This window comes from Tachypleus tridentatus, unplaced genomic scaffold (assembly GCF_004210375.1).
Source record: "Tachypleus tridentatus isolate NWPU-2018 unplaced genomic scaffold, ASM421037v1 Hic_cluster_2, whole genome shotgun sequence".
Lineage (NCBI taxonomy): Eukaryota > Metazoa > Arthropoda > Merostomata > Xiphosura > Limulidae > Tachypleus > Tachypleus tridentatus.
In genome coordinates this window covers 38,667,238-38,687,941 of record NW_027467782.1, presented here as the reverse complement: position 1 = coordinate 38,687,941, position 20,704 = coordinate 38,667,238, and the positions used below count along the sequence as shown (strand labels likewise).

The 20,704-nt window shown below is 32.6% G+C and overlaps 1 protein-coding gene across 6 annotated transcripts; it reads left to right on the top strand.

Annotated features, from left to right (window-relative positions):
* The first annotated feature begins 1,307 nt into the window (after positions 1–1,307).
* Positions 1,308–20,205, top strand: LOC143242566 (uncharacterized). 6 transcript variants are annotated; one of them, XM_076486038.1, is made up of 4 exons: positions 1,308–1,446; positions 3,885–4,060; positions 15,163–15,251; positions 20,157–20,205. In XM_076486038.1, the coding sequence occupies exons 1-3, from the start codon at positions 1,327–1,329 to the stop codon at positions 15,245–15,247; spliced, it is 381 nt and encodes a 126-aa protein (XP_076342153.1). In that variant the 5' UTR covers positions 1,308–1,326; the 3' UTR covers positions 15,248–15,251; positions 20,157–20,205. The 6 variants fall into 6 exon arrangements, 5 of the variants coding, with proteins under 5 accessions (XP_076342153.1, XP_076342152.1, XP_076342154.1 ...); XM_076486037.1 differs by lacking the exon at positions 20,157–20,205 and adding an exon at positions 16,090–16,499; XM_076486039.1 differs by lacking the exon at positions 20,157–20,205 and adding an exon at positions 15,711–15,901.
* Positions 20,206–20,704: the final 499 nt, after the last annotated feature.

Here is a 20,704-nt window from a genome sequence, read left to right as displayed (position 1 = left end):
TCCAACCCTGAACAGTGATACCTTGGATATGTGGTTGGGGCTTGGCCAGTGATTATAACATATCATTTCAAGTTCCACATCCACTGCACAGTTTAGTTTCTGAGTGTGTAACATGCCTGTTGTGGCTGTGGTGCAGTTCCTCACTATGTTGTTAGTATTATATATTTCTTTTAGTATGTCCACAGTCTATGCAGACATTCATGTCTGAGGGAGGGACTGTGGATTGGTCTATCTCGAAAAATGTCAGTATTGTGCGGAGGTGTTTATGAACACTATCAATATAAGATAGAGGGCACATTGATGTAGGTATTAACTTCAACTTACTTTTACTTGTGAACAAATTCAACACTGTAGGTTTTAGATTACATGAAAGTTAACAATTTCCAAATGAGTGTTGCTCTCTTGAATTGTAAGATTTATAGTTTAAAGTGAGTTTGATTTGTTTTGAGTATTTAATGTTATGTGGTTTGGGTTAAAATAATGAACAGTAAGTTTTCTGTGAAAAATCTTACATTTTAAAATATTATCATATATTTCTGATGTACTAGCTTTCTATATATTTTTTCCCCTACTGATTGAAAAGTTATATCTGACTTTTAAACTATAACACCTCAAATTGAATGATCATGTGTCACTTTTCTTAACCTAATATTAAATTGTACTTGTGATAATATAGTCTTAGATCACTGTATTAAACGATCCTGTTTCCATTCAACTGTGCCTAATGTTGAACTGTACTTGTGATAGTGTAAACTAAGATCTCTGTATAGAATAATCCTGTTATTCAACTAGTTCTTTTCTTGAACTGTACTTGGGATAATCTAGTCTTTGATCTATCTGTATAATATTTTGTTATTACTCATCTAGGCCTAATACTGTATTTTATTCGTGATAATGTAGATTTGTAACCACTGTACTGAATGACCCTGTTACATCTTACTGTGGTCTAGTATTAAAGAAAAATGGAGAATAAAAATTTATACCACAAAAAATGATAAATAGCCTGAACACTCTTCCTCTGGTGATATTAAAATTTAATGAAACAGAAGGGTTGATAACACAGTGTTATCAAGTAAAGAATCTTCAAAATGGATGTTGTACAAGATATTTGTAGAAACATACATGTGAATCAGTAGTAAATCAATATTATTTTAAAATTATGTCAAAATTGATATGTATATAAAAATTGAGGTTTTAAATGTTTTTAAGTTTTCAGTAGATATTGATATCAGTTATATGATATGCAAACTTGTCATGTTTCTAAAATTTTAATAGCCAGCTAGTACTCTGGTACCTGTATGCTTATTTTGTGACTTGTTATACAGAATGAACAGGAACAAGCTATCAATATTCTTCAGAAAGGAATTCAGGAACATTTTCCAGATGTTTCTCAGTTCAAGAATAACCCATCTCAAAAAACAGAAAGAGGCTGCTGCTTGTGCCAAGGTAATAATGGATGCTACTTATACAGAAGTTTTAACACTTATGTTACATTACTTAGATACTTTTTGCTGATGATAATGTAGAAAATATTAAACATGTAGAACAGAGGTATACAACATGTGGCCTGCAGGTCAGATTTGGTTCACCAACTCACTATACAGCTCATGACATGAAATTATAGTGCTTAAATTTGATAGTTTTTGTTTTTTATCTGATGAATTATTTTTCATCTGTTATTAAATTTAAGAGTTTCTATATCACAATTTAATAGAAATTTGATTAGTTTTATAGTTGGTAGAAAATATAAAGGACTCTTTTTTGCTTATTTTATAGAAAGAAATGTTATGGCCTGCCAACTCTCACACTTTCAATTGGCCCCAACCAAATAGAGTCAACATTTTATAGGCTGTAGGTTGGCCTGAATTTAAAATGTGATTGATTGTTTATCTATTTTAATATTGTGTGTTATTCTTTAATGTATAAGATACAAAGTTTAAGTGTCTTACATTCAGAAGTTTATTAAACTACTTCGTGTTTGTGTTATACTAATTACAATAGCATAGCTAATAATCCATATTTTAATAGTGTATAAGTTTTAAATTCTACAATATTTAAAATCATGTATTTCTTCTGTTCTGACACCTTTTCTTCTAGCATGTCATCTTTCATATTTTATCAACCACTATTCAGAAAAGTAAAAAATTCAAAGTAAATTTCTCTCTATAAACTCATCATGACTCAGACAAACCAGATTTTTTATAGCCTTCAATTCTGTTTGGTTACAGAGCTATCAAAGAGAAAATCAGACCCTTCCTGTCACATCATGCCTTTCATAATTCATCAGTTGTTCTCTATATTTAATGATATGTTACCTATGATCAATAGAAAGTCAAGGTTTTATGTATCAAATGGCATATTGTACAATGTTCTGAAATGTTGATGTCACTTTCGAGTACAAACGTCATTCTTACAAGAAAGTTAACAACTACGTTGAATGAATTTGTAACGACTTTTGTCACATAGCCGGAAAGCCAGGGAAAATTTTGAGAAATCTATATTGTTTGGTGCATTATTTAATTAAATACAAATTATTAAATGCATTACTATTAGGAGTCTAGCATAATTAGGATGAAGTCTCTTTAATAGTCAATAGCAAGAAAAAATGAAAATGATTAAGCATTTTATTTTTCATGTTTATTTTTATGTTTATTTATAAAAGTAACTAAAGTGTAAAAATAAGTATCCTTTTAGTGTAGTTTAGTTCAGACAAATTAAGTAATATTTTTTTTATGAGCAAGCAACTCACAAGTAATGTAATTCATTAATGTAATGTGAACTGCATGTTTCCCAGGTGATTAACATCTCATAATGGTGGGTTAGTGGTTTAGTTATAAGTAGGTTTATTCTGCTATGAGCTTAAAACTACTTGGGATAAAAGAATGTAGGTTTATGTTACAATTTAAGTCATTCTAGAAAGAAAAGATGGGTACTTTTTTTGGTTGTTTTTTTCTGGTGCTTACAAGGTATCTAAAATTGACTGATTTTATTTTGAGATAGGGTAAAGAAAATAACATGAACTATAAACTTTTACTGGAACAAAAATTGTTTGAAATGTATTACTTAGGAGATTATAGGGACTACACAAAGGAAATTTGAGATTCTTGAGGTGACAAAAAGTATTTTTTTTATTTTAATATGAAAATTACTTTGCCTGTGGACTATTCAAAGTAAATGCTCAATAAATTCGTGAAAAAATCTCCATTGTATTTTTTTTTAATTCTTCACTAAAGATATGATTTTGTATGTGAATGACTTGGAATGTTAACTGAAAGTATGCCAAATTTTGTGAGGACAGATACACTGTATTGAAAGTTAGAAGTATTAAATATAAAAAGAGTAGAAATGAGTGCAAAGAGGTCTTGTGGTCAGTCAAGTCAACCAAGCCCATGTTGAGAGAGTTAACAATGGTATTTCTTTTTTGGGTATTTTAACAAAAGCAAAAATACATAATAAGTGCTTCATTTTTAACTTTTCTAATGGTAAGTTATGATTTAAGAAAGCTGAAGTTTTCCATTCTCATTTCAAAATATCTAATATTTTTGTGAAATATATACTGCCTTTGTTACACTGTTAAATCCTCCAGAGTTTTAATAGTTTATTCAACTGTAAAATTTGAAGCTTCAGTCTGATCAAATAATGTAAAATATTATTCCATCACCCTAAACTATTGGTATCTTCTCCTTCCATTTGGGTTATTAGTGTGTAGATATAAAATCATAATGTAGATTGGGTGTTTTGACTAAATTCAAATCTGAATATTGTGGTAGTTCCATCTCTGTATAAATTTTGCTTAGGACCACATGAATAATATAGAGCATATGAAATAATTTAAGATAACTAAGTTCATTTATTGTAATACCACTTTCTGTTATCTTTATTAGGCAACATTAATGCTTGCCAAATATAGTGAAGAATCGGCTGTCTTGGAGAGTAATGCCCTTATTCTAATGTACCGAGATGTGGTTGCCATTCAGCCTGAATGGGAAGAAGGTCACTTCCATTTAGCCAAGTATTATGACCGAGTTATGACTACATTAGAGAAATCAGAAAAGAAAAGGTGTGTGTGCCTAGGTTGTTTATTTCACAAAATATTTTATTGCTAAATTTCTTACACAGTATAAGTATATGTTTTTTCACACTCAGAATTTTTTCTTCATCGAACAAATTCATCATTATATCATATACATCTATGCTGAATGACTTTGCTTGACAATTTCAGGGTTATGTTGCATTTTACAAACACTGTTGAATTAACATCTTCTGATAAATTTTACTATTTTTTCCTTTAAATCTAATTTGTCTTTATATTTTTTATGTTTAACATTTTCTATACAAGCACCCTTTTCTGCACTTTGCAACCCTTTTACAGAATATCATGATAGTAGTATCAACATCTTCAAATAAAGATGGTCACAAATAAAGTTAATAAATCAAATGTTAAAACATGTAATATTATGTCAGTTTGAGTTCTTAATTTTATACAGTATGAAAATTGTGATGTCTACTCCCTAAGTCTCCTCTCTAATTAATTTACTATCCCTTCAAGGAATATGGAACTGATGTAAATTACTTATTATAATATTGTTACTACTCAGGCAAAGCATAATTTTTGTAGTGATTAACCCCATGGAGGCAAATTTTCCTATGGATTGGAGGCAGAGGGCATGTTATCATGTTTGTAGAGTTATATTCAAAATATTATTGAACTACTATTTTATAAATTCATGTCAGTAAATTTGGCATAAAACTATACATTATTTAATTTCTTAATTTGAAAATAAATATCAAAATAAGATTGCTAAATATCAGTTTTTTTTGTCATGTGATGTGTTTGGTCATATTACATTTTATAAAGCTCACAATACAACATCTCTAGTTTCTTATGAGTTACAAACTCAAATTATTAATATTGCAAGCTGGAATATAAAATAAGAACCTCTTATATTTTCTGTGTCCTGAGATATCATTCTGTTCAATGAATCCACCATAATTGCTCTGTCTCCTTTTCCATTTTTGAAACCATATTTTTACACATAACCCACTGCACTTCATGAGGTATACATAGCAAATCAAAAGCTCAGACTTCTCCTTCACATTCTTTTCTCAGCCTTTGCAAGGCTTAAGTACTAAAGAACCACCTTTTTTAAATATAGACAAAATGGAGATTGGATGTATTTTTTAGACCCAAATGCTGCTTAGTTGGTAGCCTTGATACATTGCAGTGAAATTCTATGGCATTTACATAATAATTTATATATTTTTTGTCATTTCAAAATGCATATATAAAATTTAAAAAGATTATTTTGTTTTATATTTTTCTCGTGCCAAATTTAACAATGTTTACAGTTTATGCCAAGCAAGTATAAACCTTAACATTTGTAGGTAGCAAAGATAATTATTTTCTATATTTGTTCACATAGTTTTCTGTTTTATGAATAATGACTGAAATTTAAAAATTAATTTGAAAATAGTAATAATATACATACATACATAATGTAACTGAAATGTGATTATATTTTACAAAACACTAGGTGCACTATTTGTAAAAACTAAAACAGTTGTACTTTTTAAAGATCACTGTTGGATATGATAACATGAGCTGCTCATGTGTCACGTGATTGCAACTTTTGTGGCATTACTGTTATTCAGACACAGCTGAAAGCTCAATAAAAGATAATAAATGTAAATAGATGAATAATGTTAAATTTAAATTATGCTTTGTTCATTCTAAAATTACTGTAATATGTTAATAGGAAACTTCAAATGTTTATTTTAAGTACAGGGTGTTCGGAAAGTCACTGCGCAGGTTTATAATCATGTACATGTTTTGACTGTTTTCTTTGGCTGTGATATGTAATTAAGCAATACAGGGTTTTATATATATAAGTAAAAGACAAGGAAAATAAGGGATTAATGTCGAGAAAAATTACACCAGTGACAAGTTTATATAAACTATGTCAAGTGTGTGAGTGGTGAATAAACTTAGCTGAATATGTCTAATGTTACTATACATCATGCATGGCAATTTTGAATGAGAGTGGGAAACATTTGTCTCTGTTGCAGTATGTGGTGGAGGGAGCATGAGGAAAAAATATATCCAAGCTGCAGTAAAAGTAATGACTGGTTTGCAGAGGTCCAGTGAATGTCTTGTGTAGACATAAATACACTTGTGTAGTTACAGTTATACTGTTACATAGTGATACTATTATACAGTTATAGTTATACTGTTACATAGTGATATACTTATATAGTTATAGTTATACTGTTACATATTGATGTACTTATAAACTGTTTTCTTCACTGTTCTGGTAACTAAGATATGTTCCATTCTTTCATTTCATTGTTTTCTGCTGGTTCCCTGGAAAGCATGTTGTTTGGTCATCTGCTACAGATATAAGTGTTAGTGATATGTTTAACAGATTTATATATTGAAGTTCACAGTTCCACACTATTTAATAATACAGTGCTGTCATATTATAAGACTTGTAGGTGGAGGAACATATCATAGGCCTTTCATTTCATGTAATGAAATTATTAAATGATATAGTGCCAAAAACAACATTAACATAAGGAAGGCAGTTTTCACTTTTCATCAGTGAAGTATAGAAATTTTGTGACTAAACAATTAGGACAACAACAGACTCAGAAACTACACCCTAAACCAATTGGAACAATGCTATCATCTGCAGAACAGGGATTTTGATTATCAAAAGAACCCCTAACCCAGATGATCACTGAAACAAATTTTATTGTACCACTAGCTAGATAATAAAGAAAGTTTGAGGTTGAACAAATCTCATTAGCCAAAAGTTTGCAAATTACCAACTAAATTTCAGAATCATATAATTTTTTTGAAAAAAATGGGTAAATAAACTCGAGTCACACTAATTCCACCTGATCACATATGTATAAAGAGTTCATAAAAGTTTAGAAAGTTAATAAATTTCAAGCCAGAAGCCCTTATTCTGAAAAGTTCTTAAAAAGTAAGGGAAAAAAAATTGCCTTCCAGTATGGTACATTATACCCTCTCAAATGTTGCTCCCCATACAGAAATGTTTTTTTCATATGCAACACGTCTTGAGCATTTACATACCTTATAATCAACTGATTCAAATGCATCTCCCCTGTAAATCATCATGCAACATCCCTCTAGCAAACAAAAAGTAGTGTGACACACACTCTAGACACATGTGACACTCCTATTGAATTTTGCCAAATTATCACTTCTCATTTGACAGTACTCATGTCAAGGTGTATTTTGTCATGCTTTTAAATTTGTCCAATTTTATGATTTTTTTAATATTATTCTCAAGAGACTAGGTTGTGGTTGGTAGTTCACTTACCAGTGGTATGATCCTCATCTTAACCCTCCCCCCCTTCCACCTGTGTTATCAAAAAAAATAATAGATATGTAGTATCTAGCTACTTCCATTCTGTGTTTATTGGTATCTAATCTTACTAATGTGTTTACAAATTCAGAGGATATTTCTATGTTAATCAGCCATTGTATAAATAAACATCATTTCAGTTATAGTATAGTCAGTGAGGCACAGTATCACCAAAATGATATAAATCAAGAGGTGTGACCCAAATGTAAAGTGGGATTTTTTTCTTTATCAAATTCAGAAAAGTACAAGGCTTTTGAATATTGGTTCTTATGGACTTAATATAGTCCAGAATGTTTACAAAATATGAGATAACTGAATAGAACTATAGCTTTGTCATGCTAGTACTAACTCATTAATAAATAGCCCAGCTATAAGAGAGAGGATGGTTTTACTTTTTTTATTAAAGTTTGTGGTACATAGAAGTCTTAATAATAATCCTGTCTTAAAAAAACCATACAAATTTGGAATAAAAGACTTTTGTATAATATTTAGGTGTTAAAACAAAAAACTGACTGAGTCCAAATGTAAATGGTTCAAAAAGTTGTTTGTTAACTCATAATTCTGGCTAAAAGGTAATTCTGTAAGTCATTTCCAACTGTTCTGTAACCACTTCTAGTTTTGTATCAATCGACAGGCCTATGTCTGGTTTTTGGCAGATAAAATGATAAAATTTCTAATAGGTAGATTTGTAAAGTCTTGTATACTTTCTGCTGCTGACGTATGTATTAAGTTAGTGAATATAAATATAATTAGCAAAAGAAATCACTGCCAACCTTTCTAAGTAAACTAATATATTCAAACTGACCACTATAGCTGAGCAGTTAGTGGTATTTTAATCAATTAATTAATTAGTACGTTGTTCTAGAAATAAAATCAAATGGTGGTGGGTGCTAACAAACAGTTGCCTTCTCTCTGATCAGCAGTTCAAAAACAGTAGCACTGAGAAATTGCCATAACAGAGACAGGGCCAACAAGTTTGGTGGAAGTATGAATCAAACTCCAGATGTTTGAAATGTGAAAACTGAACAAGCTTGAAGTAAAATAAAAAAGACAACAACTTATGAAGCAGTAACTACCCATATTACAAATAGTTTGTCCTGCAGATTTGTACTTAGCAGTAAACAAACAAATATAACATTAGTTTTCTCAGTTGGATGTTTGATATTATAAAAAAATGGTAATAATTAAAGTTGTTTTGGATTTAATATTCAATTTCCCATAATTCAGCTCCACTGGTTTTAAAAATAATATTATTTTTTTAGTTTGTTTGTATTTTTATCCATTATCATAAACAAAATAATAATTTGATCTAAGTAAGGGTTTTTTCTTCTTCCTGATTTGTAAAACTTATTTGACAGAAAAAAATGAATATTATTTACAATGAATATGCATTCTCATTCTTCCTGATTTTTTTAGTGAAGTGTACATCTTTTAGTCTCAAAACTATGGGATGTGGTCTTTTATATGTTGCTTCTGGCTATTTTATTTCAATTTTCAGCAATAATCAGCCATCATGCTGATGTTCCACCTTCCCTTAAATCTTGCCCCCCAGTGGCTCAGCGGTATGTCTGTGGACTTACAACGCTAAAAAACCATGTTTCGATACCCGTGGTGGGCAGAGCACAGATAGCTCATTGAGTAGCTTTGTGCTTAATTCAAAACAACAACCTTAAATCTTTGTGCCAGCAGTGAAATGGACATGAGATACAAGAAATTAAATTTGAAATTCATATTGCAATCTAACTCTTTGCATTTATTGAATATGCTATAGAAAATATATTCATAATTTGGGTCCTTGTTGTACTCTAACAATTTGTTAATAACCCTTTCTGTACAAATTGTGAAAATTGCCACATGTAGCGTAAAATGATTTTTACCCACCTACCAATAAAATAATTAATTTTATACACTTTGTTTTTATGAGTGTATTACTTATATAATATGTTCTTGAAAAATATGCGAGTATATTAGTATATAACTTTATTGAATTGTAATACTTACGTAAATGGAAGAATCCTATTTATTATGCCATATTTCAAAGTGTCTGTACTGCATTGACCTGGTTTTTCAGAGCATTCATTACAACACTTTCTTGTTTCCTTCCATTTTGGATATCACACTCTGCATCACTTTTTTGGATGCATATTTCAACCACCAGGCAAGGGTGGAATAGAAACTAAAGCATGGACAGTTTTTTTCCAGGCTATTGCTTGCAACCTGCATGAGGATTGCTAGCAACAAATTTCTTTTTAGTGGCAATTCCATCTGAATTATGCATTTCCACCAGTTGCTGTGTGACCATTACGACATACCTCTTGAAAGTAAATATTTTTTTGCAGTATTTTTGTAAACATGAAAACTATTTAGCAGCATACATGTCAGCAAGTGTAGGTCTAGCTTCTTAAACCATGCGTGGGGTTTATGACTTGGCTCATAAAGCTTCAGCAACTGTTCTGCTTTATCAACTGCTCCCATGTTTTCATTAAACTTTTCTATATAGCATAGTTTTTTTGTAAAATTGTCTGGTTCCCCAAAGTAAGTTTTATCCTTTTCAACAAAATTAGCTGAATATTTTGTGGTTATCACATATACTGCTCTTCTGTCTTCCCATTTTACTATCAGAGCGTTGTCATTACGAACAAAAGCTGTGTCATGACTCTCCAGATGCTCATTAGCGAGCTCTTTTGGGATTTCTCTATTAGTGTAAATAGTAGTCATCCTCATTATATTTTGAGTTTTCAAAAATGTGCCAATCAAGTACTTGTATACCAGTTGACTACAGTTACATGACACCCTTGTTCAAGAACAGATTCTAATAAATGGACAGTTATTTATTTTTCACTAGATGTAAGCTTATTTACTCCTTCAACATCAAGTAAAGAATATTGATTGTTGGGTATTCTCTGTAGTACGCCCTTAAGCTGTATTCACACCAATTGTTTTCACTGTTGCACATGACAAATAATTTGATGCCTTGTACATTTAGTTTTTATGAATTGGCAAAAGCCTAGTCATCCTTTCCATAGAACTAATGCTTCATCAATTAAAATATGTTCTCCTACATCCACATTTTTCATCAAAATTTTCTGAAAAGCTCACCAATAGCATCCAAGCTTGTATAAGTTACATTTTTTGACATCATTTATTTTAGTAAAGCATAAAAATTTTACAAATGACATGCACGTCTCTACTTGTTATGGCAGCCCAGAAAAAAATGAATACCTGTTTCATAGGGCATTCTTGCCCAATACTGGTTCATATTGTTATATTTACATATTCTAGTTTAAAAATGAAGAGTAAAAAATGTAAATATATCAATTTAAACGACATCTTTACACTGGATGCCATTTACAAACAGTGATAGTACGACCCAAGGAAACACGGATGGCAACGCCCTTGAAGGGTGTGTAGAGTAGCATATGTCAGGCAACTATGATGTGACGTCTTTAAGTGACTGAACCTCTGACACTGGAAACATCGGAGAGGGTTTGGAATGTACGGCCATTCCCTGCAATTTAGATAACCTGCCTTGATGGTGACAGGTGCAGGTGGTTATGTAAATGTCAGAATGAGGATATTGTTCGGTATTGTAACTCCATCTTTGTGAGTGGAGATACGCCTCACTGCAGAAACTCGAGTAGAGAACCCAGCTTAAATCTCTGACTCGGGGATGTTCTTCAAATCCCTCTCAACAATAACTGTTGGATGTTTCCACTGATATGTCTCCAGATCAAAGCTTCTTTTCTGACTTTGGAGAGCTAGCAAGTCCCTACAGTCCCTTCTGAATAAAAAAAGGAGGACATTTGCCCTCAAGGTTTCTCTGAAAGAGAATGTAGGATAATAAAATGAGGTACAACTGGTGGTACAGATGTTGAACATTGCTGATCAGAATCTTCAAGACGTGATTGTTTTCCTATTGACTGTTTTTTCACTATTTTATTTAAATGTTTGTTTGGAGGATCCATAAGAGAAAAGAAACATTTGGTGCCCTCTGATCCCACCCACCATAGAGCCCTATAAGGAGACGCACTACAATGTCAAGCAAAGACACTGCAGCAACGACAGGGTTTTGTGAGCACTACACCCAAACACCTGCATCAGACACAAAGTCCACAACACCTGTTAAGAACTTTCAACACTGGTACCTGGTTGACCATAGCCCAAGTGGACCAGCTGATTGATCCAAGGGGGGCCACCCCAAGGCTGCCTGTCTATAGGAATTCAAGGTCAAAATGGTGTGTTATGGTTGGACCCCCAACCAACAGGATCCTCTCCTCCCCTTCACGGTTCACCACACACGGTAAACACGTGGGTGGATGTTTAGATCCCAGAAGAGGTAATCTGAAAGAACAGAACCTTCCCTGGGAGTTCCCTTCACCACGTACAGGAGTCCACACTGAGGGGTGAGAATAAGAAGTGCAGTAAAATTAAAATAAAGAAATAAAGTTGTTGTATGGAATAAAATACAGAATGTGAAATATCAATTTTTCAAATCAATTATATACGAGTGTGCGTGTATAACAAATATTTAAAGAAACACATTAGGGATGCTGCAAACACGAAAATTGTGACCATAGTGATGACTACCAGAGTACAAAACTTTAATGATACTGAGAATTATCACAGGGAATATTAGGTAGGAAAGTAAATAACGTTTTTTGCAAAAAGTTGTCATTCGGTTTGAGGAAAAGAACTTGCAAATTTATGCTTTTTCCCAATGTCAATATTTTAATATTTGAAGCAATCCAAAGTTGACTATGTGAGAAATGGCTCAACAGCTCCATGTAACAATCATTACCTACATCTACGAAATTGGAAAAGTTTCAAAACTTGGACACTAGGTTTCGGATAATTAACATGTTGAGAGAGTCACTATTTGTTAATCTTTGACAACAAGAAATGCTCATGAACCAATTCTGGAAAGAATTGTTAGTGGCAACGAAGTGTTTTTTTGTTGTTTTTTTTGTTATGAGCATACTCAACGTAAGAGACAATTGTTGAATCTCTGTTACACACCTGTACCAACACCGAAGAATGGCTGATATCCAAAAAAAAAGTTTTGCCTTGTGTTTGGTGAGATCTGGGAAGTGCAGTTTATCACAAACTTTTGATCCAAATCACAGCTGAAAGATATTGTCATCAGTTGGAGTGATAACACCAAGCACTGGTAAGGAAAAGAACTGCATTAATCAATATAGAAGACTAATGTTTTTTCACGACTTAAGATTGTGTTTTGAATCCTACACACTTCATAAATGACCCTAGAAAAACTTCAGGCCTTAAAATGGGAAGTTGTGCCTCATCGATCCTATTCACTAGATACTGCTCCATCTGATTATCATGTTTTAAGATCCTCACAGCATTACTAAGATGAAGAAAGGTTTGTAAAAACGAGGAACTCAAAACTGACTTAAGATTGTTTTTTGAATCCAAATTCAAGGAATTTTGTTCACGTGGAATCCATAACTTACTTAAAATATGGAATAATGGCATATAAAATGAAGTCAAATACAGTGGTATCTTCTTGAATGACTCCATTCCTGAACTATTTGGTTTTCAAACATATTGTTTGAGAAAAATGTCTTGGTTGTCGAACATAAACTCGGTTCCCGAACAAAGTTGTTTAGCCTGAACCCCTGAAATAGCCCGACTGATGAGCTGAACGACCGTTCGACCATTTTCGCCCATGCCAAGTTTGCCCAAAACATTTTGCTCACACATGTCGCTCAGTCCACACCCCCACTAAAATCTGTTGTGAACGTTTTCGTTTTTTTTTCTAAATATTCTGATTAAATAAGTCATCATGAAGTCAAAGAAGGATAATGAAAGCGGCAAACCAAAAAGAAACGTTGTAAGAGCCACAATAAAGGAGAAAAAAGATCTTGTAACGAAGTACGATAGTGGTGTTCGCTTGTCTGACCTTGCTGCACAGTTTGGAATGGCAAAGTCTGTGGTCTGCACCATGCTGAAAAATAAAGGAGGTGATGTTGCAAAAGGAGTGACAGTGCTTACGAAACAAAGATCACAAACAATGGAAGAGGTGTAAAAAGTGTTGTTGATTTGGGCAAACAAAAAACAGTTAACTGGTGATAGCATTTTTGAGACCATCATTTGTGAGAAAGCAAAGCAGTTTTATGCTGACCTCCTGAAAAATACTTCTGGAACGAGTGCTGATCCAAGTGATGTCTTTAAGGCTAGTAGGAGTGTTTTGAAAAATATTGGAAGAGAAGTGACATACATAGCTTCGTGAGACATGGGAGGGTGCTCATTCTAACAAAGATGCTGCTGATAAATTTGTCAGGGAATTTAAGGACTATGTAGAAGCTGAGGGTTTTATTCCCGAACAAGTGTTCAACTGTGATGAGACAGGCCTTTTTTGTAAGAAAATGCCAAAGACAACCTACGTCACCAAGGAGGAGAAGTCACTGCTAGGGCACAAGCCAATGAAGGACAGGCTAACTCTATTGTCATGTAATAATGCAAGTGGGGTCTTAAAACTTAAGCCTTTGCTTGTTTACCATTCTGAGAACCCAGTTGTTTTTTTAAAAAATAATTTTCTGAAAAGAAAATTAAATGTCATGTGGAGGGCTAATAGTAAAGTATGACACAGAGTTAACCCTCAGAGAGTTCTGGAAAAATCACTTTAATAATCTCCATTGCTTGAGGATCATAGACAAAGCCTGGAAGGAAGTGTCTTTGAGGACCATGAACGCAACCTGGAAGAAATTGCAACCAGATTCAGTAGCAGATAGAGATTTTGAAGACTTTGAGTCTGAGCCTATTGTCGAGGATATTGTCTCACTAGGCAAGTGTATGGGCTTGAATGTGAGTGGTGATGATGTGTAGGAGTTGGTGGAAGACCACAACACTGAGCTCACCATGGAAGAACTCCAAGACCTTCAGAAGGAGCAGCAACAGAAGGCAACACTGAGGAAGTGTCTTCAGATGAGGAGGAGGGAAGGGAGGGTGTTCCTAGTTCATTAATCAAGGAAAGTGTGGAAAATAGGGAGAGTTGCAAAGTTTTGTGGAAAAATTTCACCCTGACAAAGCTGTAGCAAACTGCAGCATAAACCTTTTCAATGACAATGCCATGTCTTACTTCTGAAACATTTTAAAATGCAGGCAGAAACAAATCTTATTAGACAAGTTTTTAGTGAGAAATAGGTCCAGTGAGTCTCAATCGTGTTGTAGTGGTGCAAGGAGAGAGAAAAGAAAAAAACCAGAAGGAAAGTCACCTGACGTTTTATGGAAGGTGACTCCCCTTCCAATAATCTTATAACCTTTCATAAGATCACTTCTTACTCTTCTTTACTCAGCATTTCCCTGCATGCAACCTAAAATCTTGTTTTCCTTATGATTAACTAACATATATTGTCTAGAAGACCTTAGGAACACTAACAATTATGCCTCAATCTTACTTACTTGATTTTACAATGTCTTAAATGCAATATGAGGTCCAGAAATTTATTAACTTCACCTTATTTTAGTTCTTTTATCCTCTGTTCTCTTACACTCCTAGGTATGTTTTAGTATTGTATATAGAATCCAGGTTAACTGGGTAACAACTAAAATATTCCTGGTTGACCAAGTATGATAATGACTGAAAATGTCTGATGACCATTGCTGTCAGTGAACAAAGGTAATGAGGTGACCTTATTCACTGGACAAAGAATGTAAGTTGAAATTCTTGATATGAGCCTACTTTCTTTGTTCACACTTTTACTAAATGATCAAAAGAAAGATGCACTACTTTGAAGAGCTAAATATTTAGCATTACAGATATCAATCTTGAAGTAAAGAGGACTGGAAGGTTAAACACCAACCATCTTGTAGAAGAGGAACATTGTATTGTTTGAAATGGTAAGTGAGCTGCATCAGCTATTCCAATTTATCAGTACAATAATGAATTTTAGTAGTCTGTTCTCTTTATTATACTTTTAAAATTAAACAATAAGTTATTCTCTTGTAAACACTCTTAAACTCCTATATTTTGTTTGTTTTAATTGATTTTTTCCTAGTGTTTTCCTAGCATCATTACAATATGTACCTGATTTGCATGTTTGTTTGTTTTTCTTTAATTAATTTTTTTACCTAGTGTTTTCCTAGCATCATTACAATATGTTACTGATTTGCATGTTTGTTTGTTTTTTTCTCTTCATCATTTAGTACTGAAACTTATGTTAGTGAACTTTCTATTTGTCTTTCCTACAAGAAAACATCTCTTAAACAGCAACTTCTATAACTTTTTTAAGAAATAAAATTCATCCAATGTTTTAGGTAAAAATAAAATATCTTCTATTTCTAAACTATTTGGTTCAGAGACATCTCAAGCAATATTTCTAAAAACAGAGGGTTAAAGTCAGAAGCAATGAATTTGCCATTACAGGCAAGTGCTTACAATCAGATTCGATCATTTATAATATGTAAGACTCATTTAAGTCATATTGTAGATTTGCAGCTATATATACTACATAATAGTAAATGTTGGTCTGTTCTTTTACATTCTTAACCCTGCAGGAGAATTTCACCCACATAAAACAGCTGCTCAAATAGGTACAGTAATCTGAAATTACACAAAGTCCATTATTTCAATGGCATTTACTGTATATGTATACTAAGAACAATACATCTCTTTGGTAACCTGCTGCTGATATTACCAGCAAGTGGCAACAAGTTAATCCCAATCACATTATGTCAGGGCTTACAGAATGTTATCAAGACTGCATAGATTTCTTTGAAGACCTGACTGACAATTGCCATATTTTATATCCAAGAAGCTGCTGTGGTAGTGACATTTTCCATTATTAAGCTACAAGGTAGGTATCTGGAGGTTTTAAATAAAGCTGCTGATAAACCTAGCAATTTTTATTAGAACTCATAATCAAGTGTTCTTCATAAACCCAATATAGGAGAACTAAAATTAATTTAGTACATCACTTCTTAGCTTGCAGCCTGAGCAAATATAATTATTGTCAGAAAACAACAAAATTATAAACCCTGTCATTTTGAAAATCCTTCAAAGGTAATGAGCACATTGTTTTTTTGTAACTTACAAGAGGGTAAAAATTGTAGATAATGGAAAAGTAATTAAAAGTTTTAATGACATTATAAAATCTAAAAATTATCAAATGTTTATACCCCAGTATTTTAGTAGTATTAAAAAGGATAAACAAATTCTTGCTTTTATGACCTTGATGTTATGCACATAAAACACTTTTACAGGGGCATAAAAACTGTCAGTGTTGAGTTCCTTTAGATTTTTTTATGAGTAAAATTTCTGAAGACAGTGATTGTATAGACTTATGAAAAGTTAACAAATGTTTGAAAACGTCTTGATATTACTATTTTTGACTACAATTTTCATGATAACAAAACACTGCATTTACATCTCAAAAGGTCCAAAATCAAATTCTATGACTACATGATGCACTAAACTCATACCTCACTGAATAACAAAATATACAACATGATTACTCCAGTTATGTTTTACCAGATAAGGAAGATCATCAACATCTAAAGGCTATAATTACCTTTCTTCAGAAATGAAATTCACAACATAATCACCAAATCAATGTAGTTAAACCCCACTATGTAATAAAGCATGTATCAAAACTACTCAAAAAACATAACTGATTATAACCAGAAAAAAAATACATACCAGCACTGTTTGTACACTAAGTCCTGTCTAATCAGATAAAACATTGTACAGTGGCCAGCTGTGGTTTTGTGCAGAGAAAACCCATACAATGGCTCTCTGTGGAGAGCATATGTCAGCTTCCACTTGATAAATCCACTACTGCTGCTACATAGCACATGAACACATTAGCAAATTTTTTATATGTATGGAATTTTTCCATTGTCTTGTGACTCCTAAAAATAACCCTCAAAGCTGATAATGAAAACATAAGGATATGAGCTACCTCAGATATAATTTTTTTTTCACCTTTAAGAGATTGTAGATTGACCAAATGTTATTATTTTACCTGAATAATAAATATAAAAAGGTTCAGTCATAAAAGTGACATATTCTGATAAAATATAATAACTTTTAAATAGTTGTGTGAAACAAAATGAAGAAAAATTGCAAATATACTTTGAGAATGTAACGTAACAAGCTAGAAACATAAAATCCCTCTGAATGCATTAATTAATATAAAAACTACATGTACTTTGGACTTCAAAGGTTTATTATATGCATTAATGATCTAATGATTTCATTCATAAATAATTTCAGTCAGACAATATGGTGAGTGGATGGTAGATAATATTCTAGACATATCAGACAGAATGCGTTTGTTTTGTTATAGCAAAGCAACAACGGGCTATCTGCTGTGTCCACCAAAGGGAATCAAAGCCCTGATTTTAGCAATGTAAATTCAAAGACTTACCTCTGTCCTACTAGGGAACAGACAATGAACACTTGTATAACAGTTGTTATGGAGTGAATACCTTTTCTAAGTTAACATTCACAAACTTCATATTATAAAAACTGTTGTTATAACAAACTACTTACATCAATTGTATTCCAACCACTACTGTAGTTGTTGTATGCCAGTGAGCCTTATAAGCTGTTAAATGCAATGGTAGCCCACATCAAGATCTTATATCAAGGTTAAAATAGCCTTCTTATTTACAAATTATAAACTTCTCTAAAAAAAAAGATTCCTAATTCTTTTAGCTTGTTTCACCACAGTCAAATACATTAGACTACTGAAGGTTTTTCAATGTGTGTAAATATTCATACTTAAATAATTTTAAACCTTTACACCACTATTATTTTCCAATGGGATTCCAAACATATTTATACATGGTGTCTTTGTTGTTAAAATTTGCAATAATTTTATCAAGATACAAATAATAGTTGATACTATGGAATAAGAACCAGAATCTCATTTGATTAAGTAAGTGGTTCAAAAGTTGTATGAAGTTCAAAGTTAGAAAATTGAAAACAGATGTTTAATTTCAAAGAGAATGGCTGATATTTACCTGTATTTGCAGTAAAAACAATATTTCATGGTTAAGAAGGCTCCAATACATACAAAGATACATTAACAAATCCACCATCATATCATATTATTTACAGTTGGTGGCCCGGGATGGCCAGGTGGGTTAAAGCATGCGACTTGTTATCTGAGGGTCTCGGAAGAGCAACGACTTAACACTACCTATTGCCAACCCTAGGTTAGTCTTTTACCAAACATGCTTGACCTTTCAGCCGTGGAGGCGTTATAATGTGATGGTCTATCCAACTGTACGTTGGTAAAAGAGTAGCTCAAGAGTTGGCATTGGGTGGTGATGACTAGCAACCTTCCCTCTAGTCTTAAATTAGGGACAACTAGCGCAGGTAGCCCTCGAGTAGCTTTGCGCGAAATTCAAAAACAAAACAACAATTTACAGTAGGAAAATAATTAAATGTATAAAAACAATTACCTTTTAAAATTATGCAAGAGTGTACACGTTATCTTATATAATTATAGATAACTCAATTGTTAAAATATTATGCTAAAAATATTTTTAAAATTGTTTTACAAACTGCGAAAGTTTATGACTGTATATATACATATATGGCCCGACATGGCCAAGCATGTTAAGGTGTTCGACTCGTAATCCGAGGGTCACGGGTTCGAATCCCGGTCACACCAAACACGCTCGCCCACCCAGCCATGGGGGCTTTATAATGTTACAGTCAATCACACTATTCGTTGGTAAAGGAGTAGCAGTCTCCATATAAGGCAAACACCGAGGTGGATATTCAGGTCTCAGAGGAAATAACATAAATGTAGAACCTTCCAGGAGTACAAGAGAAGCAAAATAACAAAATAATGTACTTTTAAGTCTATCCACCTAACAAAACATATTTTGTTGTGTTACTTTTCGCGTAATGTTTCTGATACAAAGAAACGAAGACAACATGTAGTATTCAGTATTCAGTTTCCTTTATTGAGTCATTTGTACTTCGTGGATTATTTCTGAATTCGAAGTTTCTCACTCCACCTTATCACCAGACAGAAGAAATATTTTCTAATACCTGTAATTACTTTGAGAGTCCCCGTCACATTAAACATGCTCGCCCTTTTAACCGTGGGAAGGTTATAATGTGACGATCAATCCCATAATTCGTTGGTAAAATATTAGCCCAAAAGTTGGCGCTGGGTGGTGATGACTAGCTGCCTTCCCTCTAGTCTTAAACTGCTAAATTAGGAATGTCTAGCGCAGATAGCCCTCGAGCAGTTTTGCACGAAATTCAAAACAAACAAACAAATATATACATATATAAAGTATAATCAGTACATGTGTATTTTTATCAAATCAACACTGAAATGGTGAAAATGTTTTTATATTAAATTTGTATAAAATACGCAAATATTTGAGATTTAAGTAATAATCTTTTATTGTGGAAATTATATGTATTTTATCCAAAAACGTCACAAGCATAAGCAAAATAAGTAACTGAACAGTTTAAGAACTTTTTTCATCTTCATTAATATCAGACCCTTTGGCTTTCTATTAATGGCCAGTGATCCCAAAACAATGTATGTATATATGTGTGTGTGTGTGTGAAATTGAATGCTTCGAATGAACATCCTTAATGAGTTGTGTTATATGCCACAACAGCAGTTTCTTTGGTACTACATTGTCAATCAAAGACTATAGCTTTAAGAACTAATATTTTATTCTTAATCTGCTAAATGTATTATTTCTATTGCTAATATTCTTAAGGTTACGTTTTAGGACTTAATTGACACCTAATGAAATACAATTTAGATTTTAGAAAGGTGCTCATACTGATGTCCAAGCCTCAAATGGTACAGCGGTTTGTTTGCAGGCTCACACCACTAAAACCAGGGTTTCAAGCCCATGGTAGGCAGAGCACAGATAGCCCATTGTGCAGCTTTGTGCTTAATTCTGAACAAACAAACAAACAAACTGATGTCCAACGAATTTTCACTCGAATTTGAAAAGTTTATTACAAAACTATACTGCTTTGAAAATGTAAGTCTTTCTATTCGAAATTTTGAGTAACTTACAAGTTATTGTATCACAAAACATTATGAACTCAAATAATAAATGAGCCATTTATCCCAATCTCATATACACTTTGAAGTACTTTAATTAATAGTTTGTAATTGCAATAATAAACTCACAACTACCGCTACTACCAGCTTTGATCAACATCCGACGTAGAATTTTAGTTTTACACATTTCGTGGGCATGAGTACCAGTTTTAGTACTAATGCAATATTAAACATTACAGATTAAAATCACATTAATTACTTACCTTAGGATCTGGAGACAACTATTGTGATATCATC